Source organism: Dipteris shenzhenensis, chromosome 6, assembly GCF_047967505.1.
Source record: "Dipteris shenzhenensis isolate YYH24624 ecotype China chromosome 6, Dip_SZ_1.0, whole genome shotgun sequence".
Lineage (NCBI taxonomy): Eukaryota > Viridiplantae > Streptophyta > Polypodiopsida > Gleicheniales > Dipteridaceae > Dipteris > Dipteris shenzhenensis.
Genome location: NC_141601.1, coordinates 37,882,732 through 37,910,366, shown reverse-complemented (window position 1 = coordinate 37,910,366; position 27,635 = coordinate 37,882,732). Strand labels below are relative to the sequence as shown.

Sequence of the window (27,635 nt, the reverse complement as noted above, 5' to 3'; positions counted from 1 at the left end):
GACTTGGATGAGAAAGACTTGGATGGGTCCAACTCAAAAGAGGATTCGGAAACGAAAGGGAGAGGCTCTGCAACGTTATGATGCCATGTCGTGGGAGTGCATGATTGATCCATCCCAAGGTTAACTTTGGAGCTCTATAAATTTTGTTTTGGCACACTGAAGAAAAGGAACTGCTATAACCATTTAGTGGGGAGGGAAAAGAAAACAACAAAACAACACGGACAGGGGATGCGAGTAAAAAGAGCCACTATGAGCCTTATTATTTAGTCACTGTAGGACCAGAGCAGGTGCTTAAACATCAATGTTTCTATAGTGACATCGATCTTCAATTCTAGAAATCATGTATCTTTACAAAGAGTCACCACTTTAGCAGAATTATCAGACTTCAGAGATCCTTAACATTTTCAAGTGGGCTACTAACTTGGTTTGTCAATAAAGTGAACAAACACTTGATTTCTTCAGATCTTCCCAATACATATGGATTTTTTGCCCCAAAGAAAAGATCCATCTATTAATGTGAAGAAAACAGTACAATTCCGTGAAGGGCTGAAAAGAATGGCGAGCTGCAATTAAATGCAGCCAGCTCCTCAGGAATCCGGCTTACTGCTATGGTATCCCAGGAGCAGGTGCCAGCAGCCAGCGTGGTGGGCTATACAACCATCGACTTTTGACTTTTAATCATACATGCATTGGAAGCAAAGTGAAAATTCTAAGCTTGTAGTAGCAGCTAAATGGTGCAGATTCAGCTTGTATTTGGTTGAAAATTTCAAGCAAGAAGCTTTGTAATCTAAATTGTGGAACCACCTAGAAACCATCGGATCCATCTATTCCAGTAGCGGCCAGAAAGATGGTTGAATAGAATGGATGCATTGAACGTGATAGATTTTGATGATCCACATTTAATGAAAAAATAATCAAAATTATTAGCTGGACACCTTTGCAGTATTCCAGAGTATTTCATTAAAATACCTAAACGAATATAGAAGGTAGGGCAAAATTTGTTATGGAAAAATTCCGCTGACCCTGTAACAAGTTGCAATCCTCTCAATAGCAATGAGATATGCAGCTGTTCGGAAGTTGCAACCCTACACAAAATTGTTGGAACACGTGACATTTTGGGAATGTTGTAAGAGTTAAAAATAGACATAGGGCAATGCAAACTGAATTTTTGACATTTACATGTCCAGATTGATGAGTAGCATGAAAGTAAAAGTTCAAGGAACAGCATAAAAAACAACCTAAAAGAGAAGCGCCACGACGAGTGGCAAAGAGAGTTTTCTTACCCTCTGTTTGGCTGTGAGCCTCACTCTTTCCCAGCTCACCAGCATGGTCTCTTCGAGGCCAGAAGAAACAAAATCCACCTCAGTGTTCCTGCATTGACACACAATCATAACATTAAGTACTGCTGTTGTGCCTTAGGGTTCAGAGTTCATTAACCAGAAACTAAGATCTTTTCACATAATATCATAACTCATAAATGCCTTTTCCTATTCATTTGAAGTGTCTTCAATGAACGTAGCGGTTATTGTTTTACCCCTTTATAAGTTGCCCTCTAAGATCCTCAGAAAGTTTTCGCCCATTGCCAAATTGATGCTCAATTGCATCAAGGAAAACCTTGCCACAAATGAACTTCTTGTCAGAGAGGGATTAAAATAACTGATCCATGTATGCGACTCCTGGTGATACATCGATGTTTACGACAAGTTAAAGTTTTAGTGCCTCAGGGTTAAACATATATGGGACCAGGACTGAAGGGAAAGAAAAACTGCTTTGGTAACGAGGTCTTACCTTTTTCCCATGTTCTTCCATCCTACGACTCATCCGACCAAAATGGATGTGATTGAGATTTTTGAGCCACTCAAAGTATGATACAGTTACTCCACCCTGAAATCAATGTAACCAGAGCTTTCTTTCTAAGCCTGATCATGTATGCAATCATTACTGAGACTGTGTAAGGATGTGCTGTATTCCTATTTTCAGTATTATATTAAGAGAGTCCTTTTTCACCTTTCCAAATCTTCTCTATTAAAAGTATAATTGTCTCAATTTTTACATGCTCAGGCTTCTCTGAATGCAGGCAATCTGATTGAGCTTTGAAATCATTTTCTAGCACATACCGCGTTGAGCAACAAGTCTGGCAATATAATGGTGCCCTTTTCCTCCAGAAATTTCTCAGCAGGAGGAGTGATTGGTCCATTGGCAGCTTCTGCTACGATTTTTGCCTGTGACAGTGGTAAAAGAAGAAGTTGATTTTCCAAACATCTATGCTTGTCCTTGAAGATGGTCAACACTGTGTATTTAGTGTTTGCCTTTCCTTTCTGTAACATCTACCAGCTTCAAAAAAAATCACTCGTTACATAATACACAACTCCCTATATAGCCTTCAATCTTATTCCACGTCCTCCAGGCTTTAATCTCACATAGATGCTCTTTTGTACTACTACTAACCCTATAGAAGGCTGATTCTGCAGTTTCCCCTCCCTCCTAGGCATACAGCTCATTTGTTGTAGCCCTTAGTCACCAAGGCTTTCCATTTACTTGAAGTGTTCAAGGCTTGTTTGGACTTTTCCATGCCACTTATTTCCTTAAGACTTTTAAGATCCATGAAAATCCCTAGTGCTGCTATGTGGATTTCAGAAAGCCTTTGATACAGTCCCTGAGATCTGCCCTTTGAACAGGGGATTGAAGAAGGAATCCATGTAACATGCGGGGACTAGCTGTGTGGAAATGATGAACATACAAGGAAGAACTCAAGCATGAGATACACTAGATATGCCTGACCAACCCAGCCAAGCAGCCGACTGGCTGGTCGCCCAGTTAGGGCTGGTTGGGTCTGCCAAAACAGGCCCTTCCAGCCTCTATACAAGGACAGCTTTGCCCTCATTTTAGCACTCAGCTCCCAGCCTCCAGCAGCGCCTTTCAGCCAGCATATGGGCAAGGTTGGGTGTCCTGTTTCAGCAGTGTAGCTCCATCCGCAGTGTTGTATGCCAATGTGGCAATCATGTACAACAGTAGTCAGGGCATGTATGCCCAGTGAACTACAGTTAGGACTGTTTGCTCAGCCCTAGGGGCCAACCTGGAGGGGGTTAAGGATGCTTATAAAAGGAGCCTCCCCAAGCCCATTTTCCATACATGCTGCTGCCCTTTGGAGGTCCCAAAACCTGCCAAACATGCTGCGTAGGGAGCTGCCATTGGCTGATAGGGCAGCCAGTTGTCACTGCAACCGGGGCTTGACCCTGACCATTTGTCTTGTTCTTCCCTTCTTGTTTCTTGCCTTCATCTCGGGCAGGCCTAATGAATAGAATTGTGACATTCCCCTTTTCTGAACTTGTTGCTAGGTGGATACCTCGCAACGCTTTGTCCTGGCCACCCAAAGTGCTCCCCGTGGCTTATGACTTTGGGAATAGGGAATGGACCCCTGTAGCTCATGCCTAGGGCTCACAAAGGGGTCACGGCATACGACAAGATATCTGGGTCAGACTGTGTCACAATGCTCCCAAGTGCAAGGGTGCATGTCACATTCCCTCCTGCTTGAGTGAATCTACCAAGCGAAAGTGATCTAGACGACCACCAACTGTTGGGCCACGCAGCAAATGTCACGTGTTCAAAGGATTCGTGCCAGGGGTAGGGTCCCTAAGCCGGCCCCATAGCCATGTGTAGATGCTCCACAGCCCCCCAAAGGTTCCAGGAGGGGATGACTGTGGAGGGCTGAAGAGGCTTTTAAATTTTCAAGATCTCCCCAAGGGCCAATGCTTATGGGATGGCAATCCCTCTTTGTGCCAGTGTCATTAGCGTGGGGCATCCCCGATTCTTCCTTAGCCATGCGTGCAATAGAGGGGTGAAGGCCACCACCTCCAACAACTTCCCAAAGAGCTGGAGAATAACAATCTAGCACTGGGACTGATTTGGTACCGCTCCAAGAGGCTGAGGAATGAATGCTCTATTGTGATAACATGGCAGCTCAATAAAAACTCCTAAGAATCAGTACTGCGGCGAATACTGGAGGTTGAACTCCTAAGGCTAGTCATTCCACCACCCTACAATTGTGAACCCATGATCCTCGAGTGGTATGGCACTCTAATAGGCTCCTAGAAATATGAACCGCATGCTGAAATTGCTAAGGACTGACTAGGTTGTTGATGCGGAGGCATTGCACTCTAGACGGCTAATGGCATGAAACTACCTACCAACTGTTGGCATGCACCCTCCCCACTGCGGAAGATCCACCCACATAGAAATGCTAGTGCTACTCCATGAACTGTTGGGGTGATGACAAAGCCACTGAGGCCAGGCAACCAAAGCTGAAAACCAGGAAACTCTGCTGGCTTGATATCTATTGAGGGCTAGAATCTGGACCTGTGGATGTAAATGTCTCCCGAAGAACCTGGGTGATGCCAGGAGCTGCTGAAACTGTAGATGTATCTCTGAGAAATTTTCAGTACCTGCTTCCGTATAGGCATCGTACATGTTTTCGTACCGTGCTTCCGTACATTCGCCATACAGTGCTCCGTACAGCGTACCAGATCCGTACAGCGTAACAGATCCGTATAGCTTGTACCTGCACCGGGTATTCTAAATAGTTTCACACGTGTGAAACTGTTGTCAGAATCCGTACTAGCTAACGTTGGCTGTGAATCCGGACATTGGCAGTTCTTGGGGCTTTCAGTTCTTTTCGCCTTCTTTGGTTGCAATTTCTTGCAAGAACATTGGGACTTTGGGATTTGGGGTTGCAATCTCTTGTTTGTTTGCAGTACTTTTGGGTCAGATTGCAGGACATTGAGTCACTTTTGCAAGACATTGAGTCAGATTCGCATACATTGGGTCACTTCGAGAGAGGTGGAATTGAGGATGTCTCCCCAAGGAGCTGAGAGACAATTGACACTGTAGAGAACCCCTCCAAGGTGTAGACTCTACTAGATGCTCTCCGATAGAATGGAGGAGCTGCACCCCTCTAATGGATCTACTAAATGGGATGCTGCTTGAAAGGACTGTGAGATGTCTGCAATGACTGACTGGTAGGCCTCTCAAAAGGACTAAGAGATAGATGTCATAGCTTCTTCCCGAAGGGATATTGGGACTGAGCCTGTGCCCAAGAGGTACTGATGACAGACTAAGACTGATGAGCACACCTTTGATGAATTGGCCCAACTATTGTCATCACCAAGGGAACTATAGCTGTAGACACTGGTCATTGCTATTGCTCGCGGCTCGAGCTTATGAAGAGGAAACTGCATGACTAACCTCCCCGAGTGAAGGACACAATAATGGGAAGGCCTCATCAACCTGTCTAGTGACTAGTACTGCAACTGTTGCCTGCCTAAAGAACTGACGAAGGGGACTTGCGGAGGGAACTGTATGACTATCCTCATGGACTATTGAGGAACCGTTAACCTCCGTATTATTGATAGCTACACCTGCTACTCCAGCTATGAGTGTACTTCCTCCTGCTAGGCATAACTCCCATCTGGCAAACTCCTGAGACGCCCTCTCTGCTGAGCATCAACGACAGTGGGACTGGAAACTGAGCCCACTAGTCCTGAACACTCCTGATGAGAAGGTGAAACGTGAGTCATGCTGATGAAAGCTAATGTGGCCAACTGAGCTCCAAGGGTGGAAGCCCCATAGGGGTGGTAGACCCAAGAGGCTCATCATTTGGGCGTGCTAATTGAGCTAAGATGGCCCCGAGGATGGAAGAACCCTGATAGCTACTGTGGAAACTGAATGGTCCCTGGTCTGGTAGACCCAAGGGAAGCCCATGTCTGAACTATTGCAGAATGGTCCATTGGACTGTGCTCAGAGATGGAAGACTCCTAAGCAGATAAAGGACTGCCTGGCTGATGAAGAACTGTCCGTGGATACTCAGAAGGATAGTCCACTACAATGTGCTCTAGGGGTGGAAGACCCCTAAGCGGGTGATGGATTTACACTAGTAGCTGCTGAGCAGGAGAGGAGCTGTGAGTAGGCCATGAGAAACTGTTGATGCTTTAAAAGCATCTGCTCTCGGTCTTACACTGAACCTCGTACGCTGCCAAGTCAACACAATGTCTGGATTGATGTGCAGGCCTCCTCAAGACGTTCTTGTGCCGGAAATGGTCAATGTTGTTGCATCTGCCTTTGTCTTCTTTTCCTGCTCCAGCAAGAGCTGGGGTTGCTAAAAAAAGAGCCGATTTTGCTCAAGGAGATGATACTTCTCCCAGAACGCTTGCCTGAGAACTACTATACTAGACGGGTCCATGATGGAAGATTGATAGACCCATCAACTGCTGCAACCATGACTGGCAGAGGAAAAAAAATTCCCCCTAACCTTGCCCCACAAGGTGTAGAGATGGGAGCCGGCCCGGATGCGTGATGAAGAGAGGGAGGAAGAGGCTAATGGAGTATCGTACTACTACTAGTCCGAGCCTCGAGGTAGGGACAAAAATACAAAATTAGATAATATCCCAAATAGGCTCCCTCCTCTGCTAGCTGAGTCCTCATTACTAAGCTATATCCCAAACATGCTCCCTCCTCTGCTAACTGAGTACCCATTGCTAAGCTTTGCTGCCAGGACTCCTTCCAACCTATTTCAGATCAGAAGGAACCAATACTGCTCTGATTCCAATGTAACATGCGGGGACTAGCCATGCAGAAAAATGATGAACATACAAGGAAGAACTCAAGCATGAGATACACCAAATATCTTCCTAACTATAGTGCACTGCTTTATTTATATTGGTGTAAATGTCCTAACTACTGTTTTACATGATTGCCAAATCGGCATACAACACTACAGATGGAGCAACGCTGCTGAAACAGGACACCCAACCTCGCCCATATGCTGGCTCAAAGGCACTGCTAGAGGCTGGGAGCTGAGTGCTGAAATGAGGGGCAAAGATCTCCTTATATAGGGGCTGGTTTGGCCGCCCCAACCAGCCCTAACTGGTCGACCAGCCATCGGCTGCTTGGCTGGCCTGGTCGGGCTGTCTCCTAAGCCCTATGGGCCGACCTGGAGGGAGTTGAGGCTGCCTATAAAAGGCGCCTCCTCCAGCCCACTTTCCATGCATGCTGCTGCCCTTTGGAGGCCCCAAAACCTGCCAAATATGCTACGTAGGGAGCTGCCATTGGCTGACAGGGCAGCCAGTTGTCACTGCAACCTGGGCTTGACCCAGGTACATGTGACAATCCACTAACCATGTATCATATGAGAATATTGTGGATTAGCCTAGCTTAAAAGATGGTTATGAGTGGAGCATGGCGGCTTACTCACTATCCTTCACCCTATATGAAATGTATAGTGACCAGCTATATGCACTCATCTCAACTCTTTTCCATGCCTCGCATGCCCAGATAAAGAGCAGCAAGCTTATGCTAACACCCTCATGGGGAAATTAATAGGTAAAGGATCTCACTATTCTCTCCAATCTACTGTACTTTAAAAAAGTATACAATGGAGTGAATGATGAAATACAAGATCTAGAACAGAAAATCTAAAAGTGTGGATCATGTAGGTACTGTTCCTACCTATTTCTAGTCCCAAGATGCTGCTGTAGTCCTCTTCTCTGCATGACTTTTGAGTGAAAATGGGGTTATTATAAAATAAGGAGAACAATCTGCGCTGCCGCACTGTCCCCCCCCCCCCCCCTCTCCGCGCCTTTGTCTCCCTCTTCTATGAAAACTGACTGATTTAGTGGCCAATCAATCTGTAAATGGGCGACCCTGGTTGGCCAGCTGGGCTGTCAGAGTTGTACATTTTGGGGCCCATCTGTGCAAAAGGGAGTCAGGGGACCATATGCAATGAACGCTTTGCCCACCCAAACATGTCCGCAAACCGCATCCTATCCAACTCTTTCAAATGTCTCCAAACTCCAAGAAAATTGAGTTCATACCGGCAATCTCTACCTCATCAAGATATTCCTCTCAGGCCAACATGTCTATATCGATGTCAGAAGTGGGATGATGTAGAAAATTGACCTTTGAGAGAAATATGTATAAATAACTGATCAAGTTCCTCATCCTTAAGTTTACTCTTGTCCCTATGACTATTCATCAAAGGTACGAGGCACAGTCCCATTTCAAGATGAATCGTAGGTGATAGATTAGAAGGATGCAGTGTTAGAATCCATGGTCAAAGAAGGGAGAGAAGCAATCACATGATGATGCAATGAAGTGAAGGTCAAAGACTTGATGGAATGGGCAAGCCTCACACCCTACATCACAGGTGCAGTCATCGGCGGAGGAATATCTCCTGACCTCACAATGTCACACAATAGTATCTAATCTGGACTAGACTTGGTCCACTTGCACAAGTGTCCCAAGGACTCTTCACACCCACATAACTTTAGGACAATCTCACTCTAGGACTCTAGGATACTTACACTCATGATGATGCAATGAAGTGGAGGTCAAAGACTTGATGTAATGGGCAAGCCTCACACCCTACATCACAGGTGCAATCATCAGAGGAATATCTCCTGACCTCACAATGTCACACAATAGTATCTAATCTAGACTAGACTTGGTCCACTTGCACAAGTGTCCCAAGTACTCTTCACACCCACAACTTTAGGACAGTCTCACTCTAGGACTCTAGGATACTCACACTAAGACTCCGAATTCCAACAAACTCCCCTTCAGATCTAGGGTGAGTGGCTTTGGAAGACAAACATGATGGTGACATCCAGACTATGCATCCCATGCAACTCAGAGGCTAAAGTCTGAGCATGATTCAGAGGCTCCAAGAACATGAAAGGCCTTGTTGGAGTTTTTTGATGGATTGCCATAGCTCATCCATTGTTGTTGTATTCTCCCTCAGGATGGTGATGGAATTGCCATTGTAGTTGTATTCTCCCTTCAAAATAGCTATGGACACAATCAGACACAGGGAATTTGAAAATGGGGAAACCAATTGGCCATACTTTAGCCTACAAAAATCGAGTGTGGAAACCAAAAATCTACATGCTTTGAAATCTCCAAAAATTCATCAACAACCATGTCAACTAACCAGACCCAAGGCTCTGTGCGGTCCCTAATGACTCCAGTACAAAAGTATTTATCTATGCATTTGCTTAGATACTTATACTGTTAACGGAACCCAATTTCATCAGGGACAAGGTAGAATTTCCAGCATCTTCATGGTGAGACATAAAATCAATCTATACCTTGATACATGCAACGTTTCCTGTATGTATTTGTGATTCCAAAGCTGCAGGAATCAAAACATCACAAGGGAGCTCCAATATCTTTGATGAATCTTTCATCTGTTCGAACAGCCTTCAATAATCAGTATTTTGTTTGATTCACGGCTTCCCAACAATTTGCAGTAACACTTCTTTTTACAAATAACATTCAACCTGCAGGTTGCGTGAGCTTTAATTAATGATCTAGTTCAAAGCACAATGATAATGCAAATTTGTAAGGGTCTCATTCAAGTTACATGGGCAAGCAAGGCTACTCACGACACAATATGGTACATCACACCACAGTTACCATTGTCTAGCATACAGCTGGTCTTTTTATGCAACTTCGGACTTTTAAGAACTATTATGTATATTTTACATCATACAACATGCCAGTTATCATTACAGTTCTTTTCTGCCATTTGATACGTGTGTAGTTTTATTTTAGCTAAAACAAAAAGGCCCTTGTGCACATGGTCATTCCATTGGACCTAGTTGGGAAATGATTCTAAAGAATATTTCTTCATGATTCTTCTTAAGATTGTTTTAACACACGCCATTTTTGCCCTAAAATGGATGCATAAAAGTAGTAATTTCCGTTATCTTCTTTTCTCAAAAAAAGGATACAGTGAAACACCCACATTTAAGGCATTTTACTGGCTAAAATGTTTGGCATTTCAGGAACGCTGAAACATAAGTCCTGGTGACAAGACCATGGGTCTTATAAATAGCACGCGACTTCCTTTCAAGTAGTTATCGTACTCACGATGATTTGCTCAATTCTCTCTTTAGTATGGATATATATTGCGCTTCTAACTTGTTTTTAAAGTCACATAATTCCAGAGAAGGGTGCTAAAACTTTGACCTCTTCGATCCCTGAATACTTATTGCCGGACTCGTCCCTGGAGGATTGTTTATTTTGGATGGCAAACTTCCATTTTGTGACCTTGATGAGATGGCATTAATTAGGCTCCCCTTAAAGTTGTACGAGACCTGAACCTTAGCCAAGGATATGACAACTATTCACTTTTGTTTACCTTTGCAATGAAGAAGTATTCTTCTCATTCGCTGGTTTATTTGTTGAGGTCACCCCCCACCTATGTGCCCCCATATGAGGAGGACTAGGGTGCAATAGACCAGGGTAGATATCGCTAGTTGCCGGGGGACAGGCTGCTGTGGGCAGCAATGTAGTACGGCTACAGCAGCAAGGTGTACGGCTACTGCAGCATGGTAGTATGGCCCATTTATAGGCCTGGTACTCCACAGACTAGATCAGGTCCAGCTGGCTGACCCAGTCAGGACTAGTGTAAAACAGACCAACCAGCCAACCATCCCACCACAGACCACCTGACCTGATCTGTGGATCTGCCAACCTGTTCATGCCTATATAAAGCTCTAATCTGCAGCCTTTGTGCTGCCGGGTCCTGCTTGAGCTCTGCTGCAGCCAACCGACATCTCCTGCACCTGCAATAGCCTACTAACACATTTGTCCTTGGCGACAGACTGTACTTCTACTGCGCCCCCTTTGTGTGCTGCCTCTACTGGCCTTTTCTCCAGCAGCAAACCACCAGCTCCTGTGTAGTCCTGCATAGCAATCACACACATGATCCAAGTGCCCGATCGATGCTGAAGGAATCCATGCAGATGTCGCCATACAGTCTGTACCTCACACACCGTATTCTTGCTGCATGCTGTTCACAGGTTTGCTTCCTTACTAAGCTTCTGCTCACAACAGTGGATCATGTGGCAGCCCACATGGGGCAGCCTACAGTGCTGGTCACGTGGTTGCCTTGTGGATAATTCCCTCCACCTAGATCTACCCATGTGGCATCCATACCTGATGCTCACACATTAGACCTCATGCCTATCTTGGCACCATGTCCATATGCTCTCCTCCTGTGGGGGACTTATAGGTGGGACAATGGGCCATAATTTCCAACAAACAAGAACGAAACTCAAGCCTAAGGATGTCAAGGACGTTTCGGGGAAGGTGATAGTTGGTGTAGATCCAAACGAGGTCAAAGAATAGGAAGACAAATTTGCCGAAAAATTGTTCATAATCATTGGGACTACAGTGGACTCAGTCATTCCTCACATCCAGAATGTAGATATGTTTAGTGATGTGTGGACCATTCTGAATGACATGACCATCTCACAAATGTTAAGGTCGTGAGAGATCAACAGGTAGCAGTTGGTCACAGGATGGACCTAAGCCAGCTAGCAATGCTAGTTCTAGGAATGCTTCCAAGGAGTTTCAAAGGGTTTGTAGCGACCATGATAGCTAAAGCGAGGACCGGGCTCCTTAGATTCGAAGAGCTTGGGCCCTTGTTGCTGCAAGAGGAAGCCTGGGACAAACTGTATGAAAGCGATAGTGATGATTCCTTTCTGGTGAAAGAGCCTAAAGATGATTCCAAGGGCAAGAAGTCTGAAGACAAGAGACAAGAAGAATTAAAAGAAGGGCTTCTAATATGAAACGCTCGGTCATTTCGCGAAGGGATGCAGGAGAAAGAATGCAAATCTGAAGAAGAAAAAGAAAGGAAAGCCCAAGGAAGAAATGGAATCTTATTCAACCAATTTAACAACTCGAGAGTAGTTCATAGTCATTGCGCATTGTTCCATGCACTCAGCAACTTGGTGGGTTATTTCAGAGCCAAGTGTGAGACCTAGGCCTCTAATTTACGTGTGAGTGTGAAAGAGACTTTGGGTTTGTGACTTGTGTGAGTTTAAAAGATCACTTGACCTTTGGGAGTATATATAAAGGTAAGGCCCTAGGCCTACAAAAGTATGTACTTGTAATGGTTTATCATATTAATCTTCAGCTTGTAGAAATTGACTTCCGTGTCTAAAGGACAGGTTCCCTTGCGAGAAGGAGGGAGATCCAGATTCAGGCAAGTGTACAAATTCTTACGCCCTTCACATCTTTGACATGGCTACTAATAGACTGATCCCTAGCTTTGGGGAAACAGGTTAGTTCGATAGAACGAACTAACCATTATGGAGGTGGTTTGGATGATTTGGGAAATTACGACACGAGTAGAGCTAAGGCCACAGCCTACCACAAATGCGGTTGGAGTGATGACACTGGCAGATCCTGTTGCAGTGAGGGGTTGTGTACTACTGATGCAGAGGCCTTTGCCATTATTGTTGGCAATACTGCAGATTCAGTTCTCCCACATATTCAACATGTAGACACAGGATTTGGTGCATGGACCACCCTTGAAGACATGTACGAGATGAACACTGATGCGAGAATTCCCAACCTCGAGACAATGCTGCATAGCATGCACATGGATGAGGGGGACCTAGTTCAAGAGCACATCACCAAGATGAAAGGTGGTACTCTCCACAGTTGGTCAAAAAATGGATTTGGCTAGGCTCTTCCTTGGCATGCTCCCTAGGAGCTACAAATGGTTTGTCACAACCATGATTGCAGGGCAGTGATCAGCATCAGTGACTTCTGAGGACCTAGTGCCTCTGCTTTTGCAGGAGGAAGCCTGGGAGAAGAAATATATTGGATCTGATAGCAAGGGCTTGAATGTTCCAGACGAGTAAAGGCACAGTAAGGGCAAGCCTGGCAATGGCAAGCCCAACGACAACAAAAATAGAAATGACATGACTGATGAGGAGGACGAATCTTCATCCAATGGGAGCAAGAAGAAAAAGAAATGCTTCTACTGCCACCAACCAGGGCATTTTGCAATGGATTGCAGAAAGGAGAAGGCTGACTAGAAGAGGAGGAAGGAGTTCAATCAGGAATTAGAAAAGTCAAAACCGGCAGCAAATGTGTAATCACTGAGGAGCTTTTCTTGTAACACATTCAAGTGATGCTGAGGTAAGAATTGCAGACCTTCGTGTACCAGTATGTATGTTTGAAATTGAAAGGTGATCCGGAGAGGAACCAACAATTTTTGTGGAGATGGACAGCAAAGAGTGCTCAGATTGCTCTGTCCAAAGCTAATATCATTGGCATTAGGGAAGTCTCTTTGAAAGGACCTCAGGAGTCAGAGTCAGATCGAAGCTGGGACACTAAATAAAGCACTAAAGGATTACACAGGGAAGCTGTGAGTGCCTCCAAGAGGTACATGGCTTGTTTTCAGAACAAGCAAACAACTGGGTTGATCTACATGTATTATATTCATTGTGTATTCATTCAAACCTTAGTAACATGCTATTGCCAAAAACTTTGCTGTATGTTTCTCACGTGAAGATAGATTGAAGGGTGAATGCCTTCCTAGAAGGCAGAGAAGGAAGACTTGGTGCTTCTTCAAAGCTCTTTTGCAGGTTGCTGGAAGGTGGACTTCATGAACGTGTTGATTTCTTGCTGGTGGAGACGGGGACATCTACAGGTGAAAGGACCATGCTGTCATCAAAAGGTAGTTGGCTGACTGCAGGAGGTCAGGTTAATAATCCTAGGGTCGGCTCCAGGTCAGCAGTGTGGTTCGCTGGTCAGGCAGCAGGCTGACTGGTTGAGCCCCACAGACTGGTTGGTCAGCCAGCAGCAGGTGGAGGGGGCGAGCTAGCCTCCTATAAATAGGGCATTTTCCTCTTGTTTCTCCATCTCGCAGAAGCCTATTTTAGCAGTGCAGGAGGAGAGGCAGTGAGGCCAGCCTTGATCAGAGTTTTGCAGTTGTTCAGACCAGCACCGCTGGATGCTTCATGCTCCCTTCAGCTCTGTCATTCCCACAGTTCCAGAGTTCTCTACATCTTCTCTATTATCTGCGTGGTGATCAGTATATGTATGTGTGCATCTGAATTGGAAGAGAGAGTTCTCTAGATCTCTCCACTTTTGGGGAGGTTGTGTTGGAAAATAGAAGGAAATGAATCACTCAAACCTCCACCCAAGATCTCTCCCACTCTTCTTGACACTCAACTTAGATAACTGATCACAGATGCAATAAACACTCACTTAGAGATAACTTAAACGGAGAGAGAGAATATATTCATCCACCGGATGGTGGGCAGAAAACTGGCTCCAGGGGAGCAATACAAAACTCAGCCAAGTGCTGAGGAGAACTGATGGAACTCTCTCTGTCAGATTGGACCAGCTCTGAGTGCACAGCACAGCCTAGGAAGGAGGCTTTTTGTCCTGCATTGGATGCTGGAATGAAGGAGTGGGCCTTTTATAGGCACTGCCCAGGCCCTCTGGATTGGCCGACCAGCAGGGTCGCTCCCCTGACTGGTGGCCGACCAGACTGTTCTGAAAATCCGACCAGGGTCGGCCCTGGTCGGTGGCCCTGGTTGGGCCGACTGGCCCTGCCACAGGCCCCTATAAAAGGGTGCCCTGTGCAGCCAGTCCATGGGACTGTTGACACCTCCAAGGGAGGCACAGGGCCCCCCCTATTTCTCTGCTGTTGCAGGCAGCAACCAGCCCGTGTGCTGGTTGCCTATGATGTCAGCCTGGGTCTCTCTTTCCCAGCCCTCCTACCTCTCACTGCCCCTTGTCCCCTCAAAATGGGGGCTCACAGGTGGGCACAGTGAGTCTCTAACACCCCCCCTCAATGTCACAACTGTGGGCCAATCCCCATGCATTTGATGAGGTGCTCCATCTATTCTCGAGGGAGTGCCTTCGTGAAGAGGTCGGACAAGTTGTCGGCGGTCGGGCAGTAGATAAGCTCGATCACGTCGTCGATGATGAGCTCTCGAACAAAGTGGTAATGAACTTCGATGTGCTTGGTCCGCGCATGGTACACTGGATTCTTGGCAATAGCTATGCAACTCTGATTGTCGCACATCAGCATTGCCGCATCCTCCTGACACACGTCCATGTCCTCCAGAATCCACCTCAACCACAGTGTCTCACAAGTTGCTGTACACGCGGCTCTGTACTCTGCCTCTGTAGATGAAAGGGCCACTGTGGGTTGCTTCTTACTTAGCCAAGAGATAGCACCAGATGCAAGTAAGAAACAATACCCTGTTGTCGATCTTCTAGTGTCAGCATCACCCGCCCAATCACTGTCACAGAACCCGCCTAGTTCGATGCCTTTAGTGTAGGTGATCCCATAGGTGCAAGTACCCTTCAGATACCTCAGCACCCGTAAACCTGCATCCCAATGACTCTTCCTGGGAGAAGCAGAGAACTGGCATAATAGCCCAACTGCATAACAAATATCAGGTCGAGTATTGGTAAGGTAAAGCAAACTTCCTACCAATCGTCGATACAAGGGACTATCAACCGGCTGAGATGTGTCGTGAACACTTAGCTTGAGCCCGACCTCCATTGGAGTTAATGCTGTTCTGCAATCCTCCATCTGAAATCTCTTCAGAAGTTCTCTGCAATATTTCTCTTGTGAAATGAAGATCCTGTCTTTGGCCTGCTTTACTTCAATCCCAAGGAAGTAATGTAATAACCCAAGGTCAGTCATCTCAAACTCAGACATGAGTAGCTCCTTAACCTGTGAAATCTTCTTGACATGATCACCTGTCAAGATAAGATCATCAACATAGAGGATGAGTACCAGTCACAATCCCTTCTCAATGAACAAGTAAAGGTTTGCCTCAAAAGGACTCCGACTGAGCCCTATCTTCTGAAAGAATATATCAATCCTTTGGTACCAAGCTCTGGGGGCCTGTTTCAGCCCGTATAACGCCTTCTTCAACCTGCAGACCCTTAATGGGGACCCTGGATCTTGAAAGCCTGGTGGCTGCTCCACGTATACCTCCTCCTCCAGGGTTCCATTAAGGAATGCAGACTTCACATCCATTTGAAAAATAGGCCACTGGAATTGGGCAGCAAGGGCAATCACTGTCCGGTAGTAACCATGCGGGCTGTGGGAGCAAAAGTTTCATCAAAATCCATGCCTTCAGTTTGAGCAAAACCTTTCACCACTAACCTTGCTTTATACTTATCCAAGCTGCCGTCTGATTTGTATTTAAGTTTGTATACCCACTTAGTGCCGATGACTTTCCGTTGTAGGGGCTTGGCCACTAAGTCCCATGTATTGTTCTTCAGGATAGCATCCATCTCTGCCTTCATGGCAGCCTGCCATTCTGGATTGTCCTTCGCCTCCTCGAAGGTCCTTGGCTCATCAAGCTGAGCCACCAACGCAGAATTCACGGATGGGGTCTTTTGAAGACATTGAGACCGCTGCAATCCGGAACTGCTACTCTCAGGTAATGCAGTGACCCGAGACTTTTCCAATGTCCGTAGGTACCATTGGGGCAACCTTTTCTGCTTCTCTGTGGGAGGAGGAACGGGAACTTCTTCTGAAACATCCTGCTCTTCCTGAGTATCTTGTGGAACATCAGCTTCTGATTTTGCCACCTCTTGGATGGTCAACCTGGGACGGGGTGGGTTTGGGGGTTGAACAATCTCCTCCTCCTCAATCTGAGGCTCCTCTTGGGGTTCAGGTTCCTTTTCCGCGAAGACAACATCCCGACTGATAAGGATTTGCTTCTTTACTGGGTCGAAGAGGCGGTAGGCCTTGGATTCTTCACTATACCCAACAAAGATACATTTTCTGCTCCGGGAATCAAGCTTGGTCCTGTCTTCCTTGTGCACATGCACCCATGCGTTAGAACCAAAAATGCGAAGATGAGTGATAGAGGGCTTCTTACCATAAAATGCCTCATATGGAGTCTTATCCTTGACGGCCTTCGTCTTGGTCCGGTTGAGAATGTGTACGGCTGTATTGATAGCTTCACTCCAATAGGCTTTAGAAAGATTCCTCCCTCGGAGCATAGCAAGCCCTATCTCTGTGGTGGTTCTATGCTTCCTCTCAGCTACCCCGTTTTGCTGAGAAGTATGTGCCGTGGTGAGTTGTCGCTTGATCCCATGCTTGCGACAAAATATGTTGAACTCACTTGAGGTGAATTCTCCCCCCCTGTCTGTGCGGAATGTCTTGACATCCTCCCCTGTCTCCTTTTCAACTTTGGCCTTCCAGTCTTTGAATTTCTCGAAAGCCTGAGACTTTTTAGCCAAACAATATACCCAGGTCATTCTACTGAAATCATCCACAAAGAGACGTGAGTACCTGGATCTTGCCCACGATGCTGTAGACATTGGACCACAAATGTCGGCGTGAACCAACTCAAGTGGTTTGCTGGCCCGAAACGAGGCCTCTTGTGGGAACTTATCCCTGTGCTGCTTGCCTTCTAGACAAGCCCTATAGACATCATCCTTGCCTGTAATTGGTGGAAGTCCATCCACCATCTTCGACTTTGACATTTCAGCCAAGATTCCATAGCTGACATGACTGAAGCGCTCATGCCAAAGTTTGGACTTTCCGTTGTCTTCATGAACCAACATTGCACTGAGACGGTACAGTCCATTCTCTTTAACGCCTTGAGCCACTAGCTGCCCATTGCCTTTGGATGTCACGGTGACCTTGCCATCTTGAAAGAGAACTGCCATGTTGTTTTTGTCCATCTGACTTACAGACTGTAAATTCTTGCAAAGGTTGGGTCATAAAGTACTCCAGAGATATCCTTCTCCTCACCCGCCGTTGTAATGAAAGGAATGCTACCGATGCCCTTCACAGGACATGTCCGGCTATCCCCGACAGAAACTTTGGAATCCGGGTGTGTACTTTCCATGGTTTTGAACCAAGTCCTTCTGTTGGACATGTGCTTGGAAGCACCGCTGTCAACATACCAATCCTCTTTACCTTCACTGACTGCATATCCTGAACAATGTTCACTGAGTAAAAATAACTGTCCAGTCGTCACATTGGCAGAATCATTCTTAGGCTCTTCTTTGTTCAAGAGGCTTCTCTCTTCCGCTTTTGATCCGCCTTCTTCTTTCGGCATTCTTTGGTGGAGTGGCCAAGCTTTTCACAGTAAAAGCACTTCATTTTCTTCTTGCGTTCAGCGTCCTCTGACTTCTTGGAATCGTTTGGCTTGCCATTTCCAGGCTTGTCTTTGGCAACTAATGCCTTCTCGTTGGTTTGCGTAAAGAGTTTCTCTCGAGCCTCCTCCTGAAGTTGGAGTGGACCAAGCTCCTCAAAGGTGATTGGCTTAGTCCGTTGACCCGCAGTGACCGTAGTCACAAAACTTTTGAAACTCCGTGGCAACTTGTGGAGTGTGAGCAACGCCAATTGACTCGTGTCCACCTTCTGACCAACCGCTGCGAGCTGGTCCCGCACAACTTTTACCTTTGTCAGATGATCATGCACACTATCACCCTCATTCATATCAAGATTATAAAGCTGATGCTGAAGTGTAATGATACGAGCTGTATTATCGGTTTCATACAGCTCCTTCAGTATGGCCCACATCTCTGAAGACGTCTCTGCCAACTGGATTTGAGGAATCATAGCATCTGCTGTCGTGCCTATAAGCATTGCTAAGGCTTGAGCATCCCTCTCCTCCCATGCATAGAGTTCATCCGCATCTGCTTCAACTAAAACTTCACCTCTTTTGTCCACAAGGTCCTCCGGCTTCTCTTCGGTCCCATTCACAATCTTCCACAACCTCCGTGCCAACAGATGGCTTCGGATCTTGACTTTCCAGATTAGATAGTTCGTCCCATCGAGCTTTCCAGCTTCACCGAAATTGGGGATAAATGAAGAAGGAAGATGACTGGAGAAGGAGGAAGGACGAGCAATGGATGTAGAGGCTTCTGAACGCTGATCCATCTCGGTGAATAGCAAAACTGAATAACTGAAACATAAATAAATGTACTGACCCTCTGTGCTAGCCTGAGCTGAAAACAGAGTCGCCTTACTGCCAAGGGACTCCTTCCTTCAAAGAGTGCTTTGATGAGGAAGAGTTGAGAGCCTATGGCTCTGATACCATGTTGGAAAATAGAAGGAAATGAATCACTCAAACCTCCACCCAAGATCTCTCCCACTCTTCTTGACACTCAACTCAAATAACTGATGACAGATGCAATAAACACTCACTCAGAGATAACTTAAACGGAGAGAGAGAATATATTCATCCACCGGATGGTGGGCAGAAAACTGGCTCCAGGGGAGCAATACAAAACTCAGCCAAGTACTGAGGAGAACTGAATATATTCTCTCTCTCCGTTTAAGTTATCTCTGAGTGAGTGTTTATTGCATCTGTGATCAGTTATCTGAGTTGAGTGTCAAGAAGAGTGGGAGAGATCTTGGGTGGAGGTTTGCCGACCCTGCTGGTCGGCCAATCCAGAGGGCCTGGGCAGTGCCTATAAAAGGCCCACTCCTTCCTTCATTCCAGCATCCAGTGCAGGACAGAAAGCCTCCTTCCTAGGCTGTGCTGTGCACTCAGATCTGGTCCAATCTGACAGAGAGAGTTCCATCAGTTCTCCTCAGCACTTGGCTGAGTTTTGTATTGCTCCCCTGGAGCCAGTTTTCTGCCCACCATCCGGTGGATGAATATATTCTCTCTCTCCGTTTAAGTTATCTCTGAGTGAGTGTTTAGTGCATCTGTGATCAGTTATCTGAGTTGAGTGTCAAGAAGAGTGGGAGAGATCTTGGGTGGAGGTTTGAGTGATTCATTTCCTTCTATTTTCCAACAGGTTGAGAAATGAGTATCTTGGTATTTGGCATTGTAAGTGCTGGAATCACTGATTGAAACATTTTGTATGAGGCTCTCACAGGAATTTAGCCTGGATTTTTTTCTTTTGGTCTACTTGATGGAAGTTCACTATTTTGACAAAAAGAAAAGGAAAACTAGTTCACATTTAGGTTGAACGTATCTATGTGCTCATCACACTTGTATTTCATATTTCTATCCCATCATCCATTTTGTGATCTGCAGAGAGAGAAACTACAGGAGCAAATAAATGTCCTCCCCTTCCATTATGCCAGGTTTTATTTCCCTGGAGACCTCTTCAAAAACGTATTTAAATTTCCATAAGCAGGACTTGCATAACTGGGACACTCACACAGCTACATGAATGCCCTTTCATTAAGCCAGGCATCAAACTCATTTTAAAACATACAAACTCAATTTTGGGTAAACTTAAGAACATGCATTCCTTTATGATTCTTGCTGCTTACCACCATATAAGCATTCTCTTCATCACAACACTGTCTGTCTTTCCTTGCAGACATCAAGTGTACTTTTTGTAAAACACTACAACTATTCCAACTGCAGATCACGGGAGCAGCACCGTTACTTTCCTCCCAGCCATCCTTGTTGAAGCACCTCCCAGCCATCCTTGTTGAAGCATACGAGCTAACAGAGAATTACGAATGAAAAAAACATACGAAAAAACACACATTCTCCTCTCTCTCTAGCTTCAACAAGCCCCATCTCCCTAGATGGATCTAGATGCCACATGTCATCATCACAGGGCCTTCCTAATGCAACATTTCACCCCTCTCTTGGGATGCATTAATATCCTTTGCCCCTAGGCCCCTTCCTTGCATTAGGCCCTTAGCCTTAGATCCACCTAGCCTGGTGCTATCAACCCTCATCTAGGACCTTGACATTAATTCCCTCCCGATCATTTACATGAAGCGCAAACAAATAATTACAAACATAGATCCTTTAAGGGAAATGTCGACTGATTCTTCCGAGGTCATGCTACCTCGGCTAGAGCATAACACTTTTCAACTGGATTGAGCCTTCTACTTGCACCATTTGTCAACAAAGGCAAACATGTCCCAAGGACCCAATGCTGTATGGCCTGTAGGGCCTCTGTCTCATGCCATAATTGACTTCCCAACTATGCTATAATCAACTTCCCCCTTTACTAAGCTGACTTATTTCCAATGTAAAATTGTTAGGCCAATAAGCATGTATCTTTTATGTGCCATGGCAAGGACCTATGATTATGACCTTCAAACCAGGATGTGGCATCTCCAGAAGCATGACATCAGAAGCGCTCTCCATATGTACAAGTAGACTACGAGGCCTAGGAATAAAAAGTACCGTCTTTGCTCCAGGAAATCCTGTGATCGTGCCCTTCTGTTTGTGGTACTCTTCAACTTGTGCAATATTTAACCCTTTTCCTGTTTCATCAACTAAGCCTCCATCACGCTCAGCAATGGCAATCACCCTGCCCCCTGCACCCTGCACAAACTGTGCAAAAGAATCTTTTTTATAAAATTGCAGTCACTTACCTTAGGTAAAACAGGATATTCATAAAATATGTCTCAATGTGTAAACTAACATTATATATTGGCTTGCCAGGTATTGAAATTTCAAGTTGGTGAGAAAAAAGTACAATGTTTCAAAGCATGAATGTTGCCCTTAAGAAAACATTCTATACAAAGATTTTATTTGAGGCTCTGGGAAAAAAGCTAGGGTAGATCGGACAGACTGCTCAAAACACAAAATGTCATGCACGACATTGATACCAAAGCATGCAGGATTGTAGGGAAGGTATAAGCAGATTTCAAACAGCGAAAAAACAGAAGTCCTATTTTAACTATCAGCAACTCACCATACTGGTGTGTCTACCAACGTTGCCAAATCCTTGTGTAATGAAAGTTTTTCCCTTCATGCCTAGGTCAAGGTCCAACTTTCTCATGATATCCTGCAAGAAATTTAAGTTATCCGAAGTCAAGTATGCCAATTTTCACAGTTGTCATGGACCTTTGTCCTAGCCCTTCATTCTATCAATGCCCTCTCCTAACTCCCTTCAGTAGATTTTAAACTTCGAGCATAGTCTCCATAAAATAGGACTATGAGTGCAGAAGTCATCTGATATATAGTAACCTGGTTGTTGAAAAACTCTCTCAAGCAAAAGAATACTCCGAGACCAGTAGCTTCCTGCCTGCCATGGATTCCTCCCTGAACAACATACTTTATCAATGTCAGCTGCTTAAAGCTATAGAGTAGCGTACAATATCCTGCTATATTGGTAGCTGTCTTAAGGAATAAATTATATTATCACTGCCCAACAAAGTCATTGGTCCTTTACAAAATCCAGCTGTCTGAAGGTTGTCTTTAGCACCGTATCATGGCCCACCAGGTTGGATCCACTGAGCAAGTTCTAGTCAAACTGATTATAATTATCCATATGGTTTCCAAACATACCTCTTCAAGAGGCTTTCCAGTCACACAGGCTGTGCTATTGATGTCATTACTGCGTAAATGTTCATATGTGTCCTGCAATATAATGCACGATAGACATCTTAATAATATGCACTTTCTTTTACATTGAACCTTTGTTAGATCTTAAGTTTGCATCGAGCTCTGCATCAAAAAGTTTTTTCATCATAGCATGTCTTACTTTGATCCAAGCCATTTCTTGGGGTCCTGTCCCATAATCAGGGGCTGGCACATCCTGCAAAGGCTTGTATGCTTTGATCAGATGAGAAACTTTTTATAGAATTCAAAGATCATGTAGGGTGAGAGATGCCAATTCAGCTCATGTATAAAGTTTTAAGAATAGAAGATAAGAATTTTGAAGACTCTGCTTACAAGAGCTGGCCCAATGAAATTCTTCTTCACAAGTTCGCTTGTATATCGCCTTATAATTGCCTCTTTTTCACTTGTTGAGTACTTTGTGGGGTCTGTGTGACAAGTCTTAGGTATCATCTTAATTTTACTTTGTCATGAAGTGACTATAGATATCTTGGCTTTTCACAAAGCTCAAGTCATTTATTGAATTGCATCATACCAATTTTTATGCCACCTTTTGCTCCACCAAAAGGAACATCAACCAAAGCACATTTAAAGGTCATCAAAGCTGCAAGGGCCATGGTCTCATTTGCTTCCACATTGGGGGCCATGCGGATTCCACCTTTGACTATTATCAAAGATCCATGGTTACATGACATTTTCCCCCAAAAGGAAACTGTAGAGAAACCTACTTACACATCCAACTGCCACCAACCAGCCACCACCAATGCATCCTACCACCAGCCATCCACCACTACTACCCATGCATGCCCCACACTTCCCCTCCCTTAACAAAACAGAAAGACTCGCACACATTCAGTGGCTGATATGCGCAAACTCATCTATGCACATAGAAGAAAGAATGTGAGATGGTCATAGCATTACCTAAATTGAACTCACATTTGATACGGAAAGAGGAAATGGGTATCTTGAAAGGCACCTGGAAGACGATGATGTGAATGTTGCGCTCTGTAAGCTTCAATGAGCTCGACACTTCCATTTGAACACTTTAAGGGAAATTGAACTTTTAGGAGGTTGTTGCATGCCTAATCGTAATCAACAAGGATACTTAAGGTACTGATGCGCTTCCTATGCTTGAAAGCTAAAAGCATAGCATTCATTTATGGCAAGATTGTATTTTTCTTTATTTGAAGAAAAACTGTTAGACATGTCTTATAACAATTCATCCGTGGAACATCAGCGGTTATCACAAAAAGTAGCAGAATGCACATCTTATCCTTCAACGTCTGTTGGTCTTGTGATGTAGCTAGATAACAAAAATGTATGTCACTTTATAGTACCTTGATTTGATCTAGGATGTCCGGAGTAGAGGATGCTAATTTGGCTGCCTTGTCAAAGTAAATGTCTACTGATTGAAGGAAGGAAGGATCTCCTGTAATGAGGTGAGGTTTCGCCATGTAAATCCTTAGAAGATAATTTATTCTTTGAAAGTTTTCGTGGAGTTCGGTATAAACAAGTTCTAGAAGTTTCAAGAATCAGAGAGATATGTATCTACATATCGATAGGGAAGAACTTTGAACAAAAAGAAACAACGAAGCCTGCCTAAAATTTTTCGTGGAGTTCGGTATAAACAAGTTCTAGAAGTTTCAAGAATCAGAGAGATATGTATCTACATATCGATAGGGAAGAACACAACAAAGCCTGCCTAAAATGTGACTTAAACACGTGTACCTGTATCAGTGTGCACATATCTACTTCTTTTAGATTGTTGTGTGATGCATGCGCACGCAATGTATATGCGGCGGCAGGAGAGAGAGAGAGAGAGAGAGAGAGAGAGAGAGTTGGAGGCGAAGAAACGTTATCTTACCGTGTGTGAGGGAATGCAGCGATTGGAGCTTGTGTTTTGATGTGAGGATTACGTCACGACGGACTCTATATCGTGGGGTTGATGCAGCTATACAAATCGCTTGCCTTAGCCACATTTTTAGCCTTTGAAAAATTTTTGTGATGCTTGGTCAATGTCTGAGAGCAGAGGAAGTCTCTGCGTTTAGACAAAGTAGGCTTGCTCTTTGAAAAATGTAAGGTGCGATACAGGAGTTAAATGATTTCCGGTGCGATATAGGAGGTAAAATGATTTCCAATTCGTCCGATCTCTTAAAGTCTTTAAGCTGATCGTCACAAGATGTACGATCATGGCGTTGAATTTAAGAGAGAGCTAAGCCTGTTATAGAATGCTATTCGCGATGAACTGTGACACAAAAACGGAAATACAACCAGAGAATTGGCCTCGCGGAGTGACAAGTGCTTGAAACGCGTCTTCATTTACCGGTTGTCCGAGACATAAAGAAATGATTTTCGAGCCACGCTTGTCGTCGCAAATTGCGAGCTGATACCATGTGTGGGAGCAAGACGAACTAGCAGGAGATGTTCAAAAAAGGCAGAAATGAGCTGGTGATGAAGAAGCGTAGGGAGAAACCAAAGAAGACGACGATAGACGGACGAATTTTCTGTTGCGATGGAGCATTGTGGAAGAAACTGTGTCTGAGAAACGGAAATCATCGCGAGACGAAGATTTTGTATCAAAAACAGAAAACCTTCATGAAACAGAATGACGTTTGGACACACGAGTATTTTTATACCCACATTCATCCACACGTGTTTGCACACGTACCTACATTCATACACCTTCCCCCCCTCCCCCTGCCGTGATTCTTTGCGCATAGGTCTCGACCCTCACACATTTCTCTGTATCCGCTCTCATCGGTCCACAGGAAACTGCCGTCCGGACGAGCTTGGCTTTTTTTTTTTTAATGAATGAGCTCCAATCACGAAACCCACACACCCCTATAAGACGTAGTCGGCCGCTCAGACAAGTGTGGTATGCACCTTAGAGACGCATCCCCACATTCTCGGAGCATTTTCGAGTTGTATCCGCCCATCGGGCACGCGCTAACACCCTCGGACGAGAAATTGTCGTTCGAACAAGCTCAACTTTTTATTTTAATAAATGAGCTCCAATCACAGAACCCGCATGCCCCTCTTGGATGCACCCATCCGGGCAAGTGTGAAATGTGCCTTAGAGACGCATAGCTACATTGCTCATATGATTCTCGAAGCATTTTCGGGCTAGGAGCATACGTGGGAACGTCTGCTCGCATCTTCTCAAGGTTCTTGCCATCTTTTATGGGAGATACATCAAAATGCTCTCCTTCGATTTGCTAGAGATGATGAGGCTACACATCCAAAGCTCCTATTTTCAAGGCTAACATCACTAAAAAGCTTGACGTTAGCCTTGAAAATAGGAGCGCCTTGAAATTCGTGGATCTTTGTGGAATAGTCATCTAATGGCAAAGAATTTTCCTACTTTCCCATGCCAGACAAGGATTACAACCACGCGGAAATGCTCTCTTACATGCGCAGTCTCCTTTTTTTCACCCCTAGAGAAAAGAACTTTCTATTAATGCTTCGAAATCCTTCTGGCACTGATCCCATAAAATCAAACAGACAAAAATTGGCTATCAATCAGCTTGCATATAGAGAACCCATCTCACTTCCTAGGAAACCTTTGAAGCATAGGCCAACATGTACACTCTCCCTATGAACACTTCCCTTAGAGTGCAGCCACACCCAAGAGAAATTTTATATCACCACATTAGTCATCACATGAGATGGGCATACCCTATTAACCGTTGTAACATGAGATCTATGATGTCTAGAATAGAGGCCACTAATATAGTTGCCTTGTCAAATTAATGTCTCTTAATTGATGAGAGGAATGATTTCCTACCAATTTAAGCATGTAAATGCTTAGAATTTGAGGGCATTATTTCTTAAATGGAGTTTATAACCAATTTCTTGAAGCTTTGAGAATGGGAGAGACACAAAGAGACATACTACTCTTTTTTTTTGTGACTCTACGTTCAATAACCTTGAACAAAAAACATGATACAAGATGCATGGGACACCAAGTGTCCTTTGTAGAGGCAATGCTCAAAAGCTGGGTGCATGGAAAAGTAAAGGCATGCAACACAAAAAGCAAGAGACAAAAAATAATTCTTTGGGACTTAACTTGGTTGAATCTTCAAGAGGACCTTAGCGAAGACAATATGAGAGCCCTAAGAGTGCAGCTGCATGCATGTCCAAACATCTTTGCTCAAAGTCACAAGGCCTCCATTGCTCCTCAAGAGACTAGTCCAACTTACTTCATCACATGGCATGTGGGACATGTTGGAGGTCTAACTCCATTGCTCCTCAAGAGAGTAGTTCAACTTACTTCATCACATGGCACATGGGATATGCCACATTGGCAATTGTCCGCACTTTGCTAAGTTTGCATTGTTAGAGCCCATTTTCATCTCAAAGTTTGAAAACCATACATCGAGCTTAGTGTTTGCTTGTTTTGCAAGCCTTGGAGATGAAGCTCACTATTTTTGCAAGCTGTCCCTCTGTTCGTGTCTGGAGCAATGGGGCTTTGCTTTTGACCTACCTGTGGGACACCCAACAATTCCTTACACATATTGTGTGACCAACTTCAAGGGTGCAAATATTGAGTCCACATTTATAGATATCGGCACTAGGTGGAGGATAAGGGTGGGTTGGTATGTCAGCCTTGTCCTTGTTTGTTCCTATCTAGACTTGTAATATTATACCTCTCACATGATAAAGCATTATGTTTGGCCATTCAATGTAGACCTTTTTTTAATTAAACAGGACTTAAAATTATGCTACACATCCTTTATATCTACGGTAATAGGGATCAATTGCCGCAATTGCCTCCTTCCTTAGCCTAAGATTCATAGACAACACTGATAATTAATTAGAGATTAGAGTCATAATGATATTTTTAGCTCCTAATAGTACATATCCCAAAGGCATTTAGTATGTAAAAAACACATAGAGCGCGTACATTCAAGGGGTACTTAAGTAACTACCCACCTACAAAATTTAATAAACCTATATACATCCCTACTGTAGTTTTTGAGATGGCAAAAGTACCTCTTTTATATGCATGTTTGAAATAAAAAGCCCCTTATGTATGTATAATTTATGTAACTCCCTAAGAAAGTGAAATCCCTTTTTTTGAATGCATGTGCTGTGTTATATATTTCTTAGTGAACTCCTCAGGGTACATATAATTTCTCTCAGATCGGATGATCTGTTGCAATTAGTTATGTATAATTGGAAAGACATACATGTGAAGATTCTTGTATATTGGACATACACTGTTGATGAAATTTTAGCATGGCCTAAAGGGACTTCTTACTATATATTAAGGAGGGAGGGAAGCACAAGACGTTGCCATGTGTCGTGCAAGGGAGAGCCCAGTGAGAGCCAGGTGGCACTCAGAGGAGAGTCGTTGGCAAGAGGAGCATTGGACACATTTCAAATTTTGAATCTTCCTCCCACCTTGCAGCACGGCTTCAACCTTGGTGAAGCTTCTTGGGACTCATTCCGGTGTCCACCGCCTCCTCCCCTATTCCAACCTTAGTCTTTCTGGCGCAAAGAGACGCCTTGCCCAAGACC

General features: G+C 44.5%; 1 protein-coding gene across 1 annotated transcript; it reads right to left on the bottom strand.

Annotated features, from left to right (window-relative positions):
- Positions 1–622: 622 nt before the first annotated feature.
- On the bottom strand, positions 623–24,691 carry LOC147901138 (uncharacterized). Its single transcript, XM_087375722.1, has 16 exons — positions 23,980–24,691; positions 23,453–23,544; positions 23,092–23,197; positions 22,651–22,779; positions 22,452–22,543; positions 22,261–22,314; positions 22,065–22,136; positions 21,744–21,818; positions 21,469–21,561; positions 20,955–21,104; positions 9,138–9,236; positions 2,118–2,222; positions 1,789–1,884; positions 1,535–1,614; positions 1,284–1,371; positions 623–1,085 (listed from the first exon to the last, which is right to left on the bottom strand). The coding sequence occupies exons 1-16, from the start codon at positions 24,092–24,094 to the stop codon at positions 1,002–1,004; spliced, it is 1,530 nt and encodes a 509-aa protein (XP_087231848.1). The 5' UTR covers positions 24,095–24,691; the 3' UTR covers positions 623–1,001.
- Between the last annotated feature and the right edge of the window lie 2,944 nt (positions 24,692–27,635).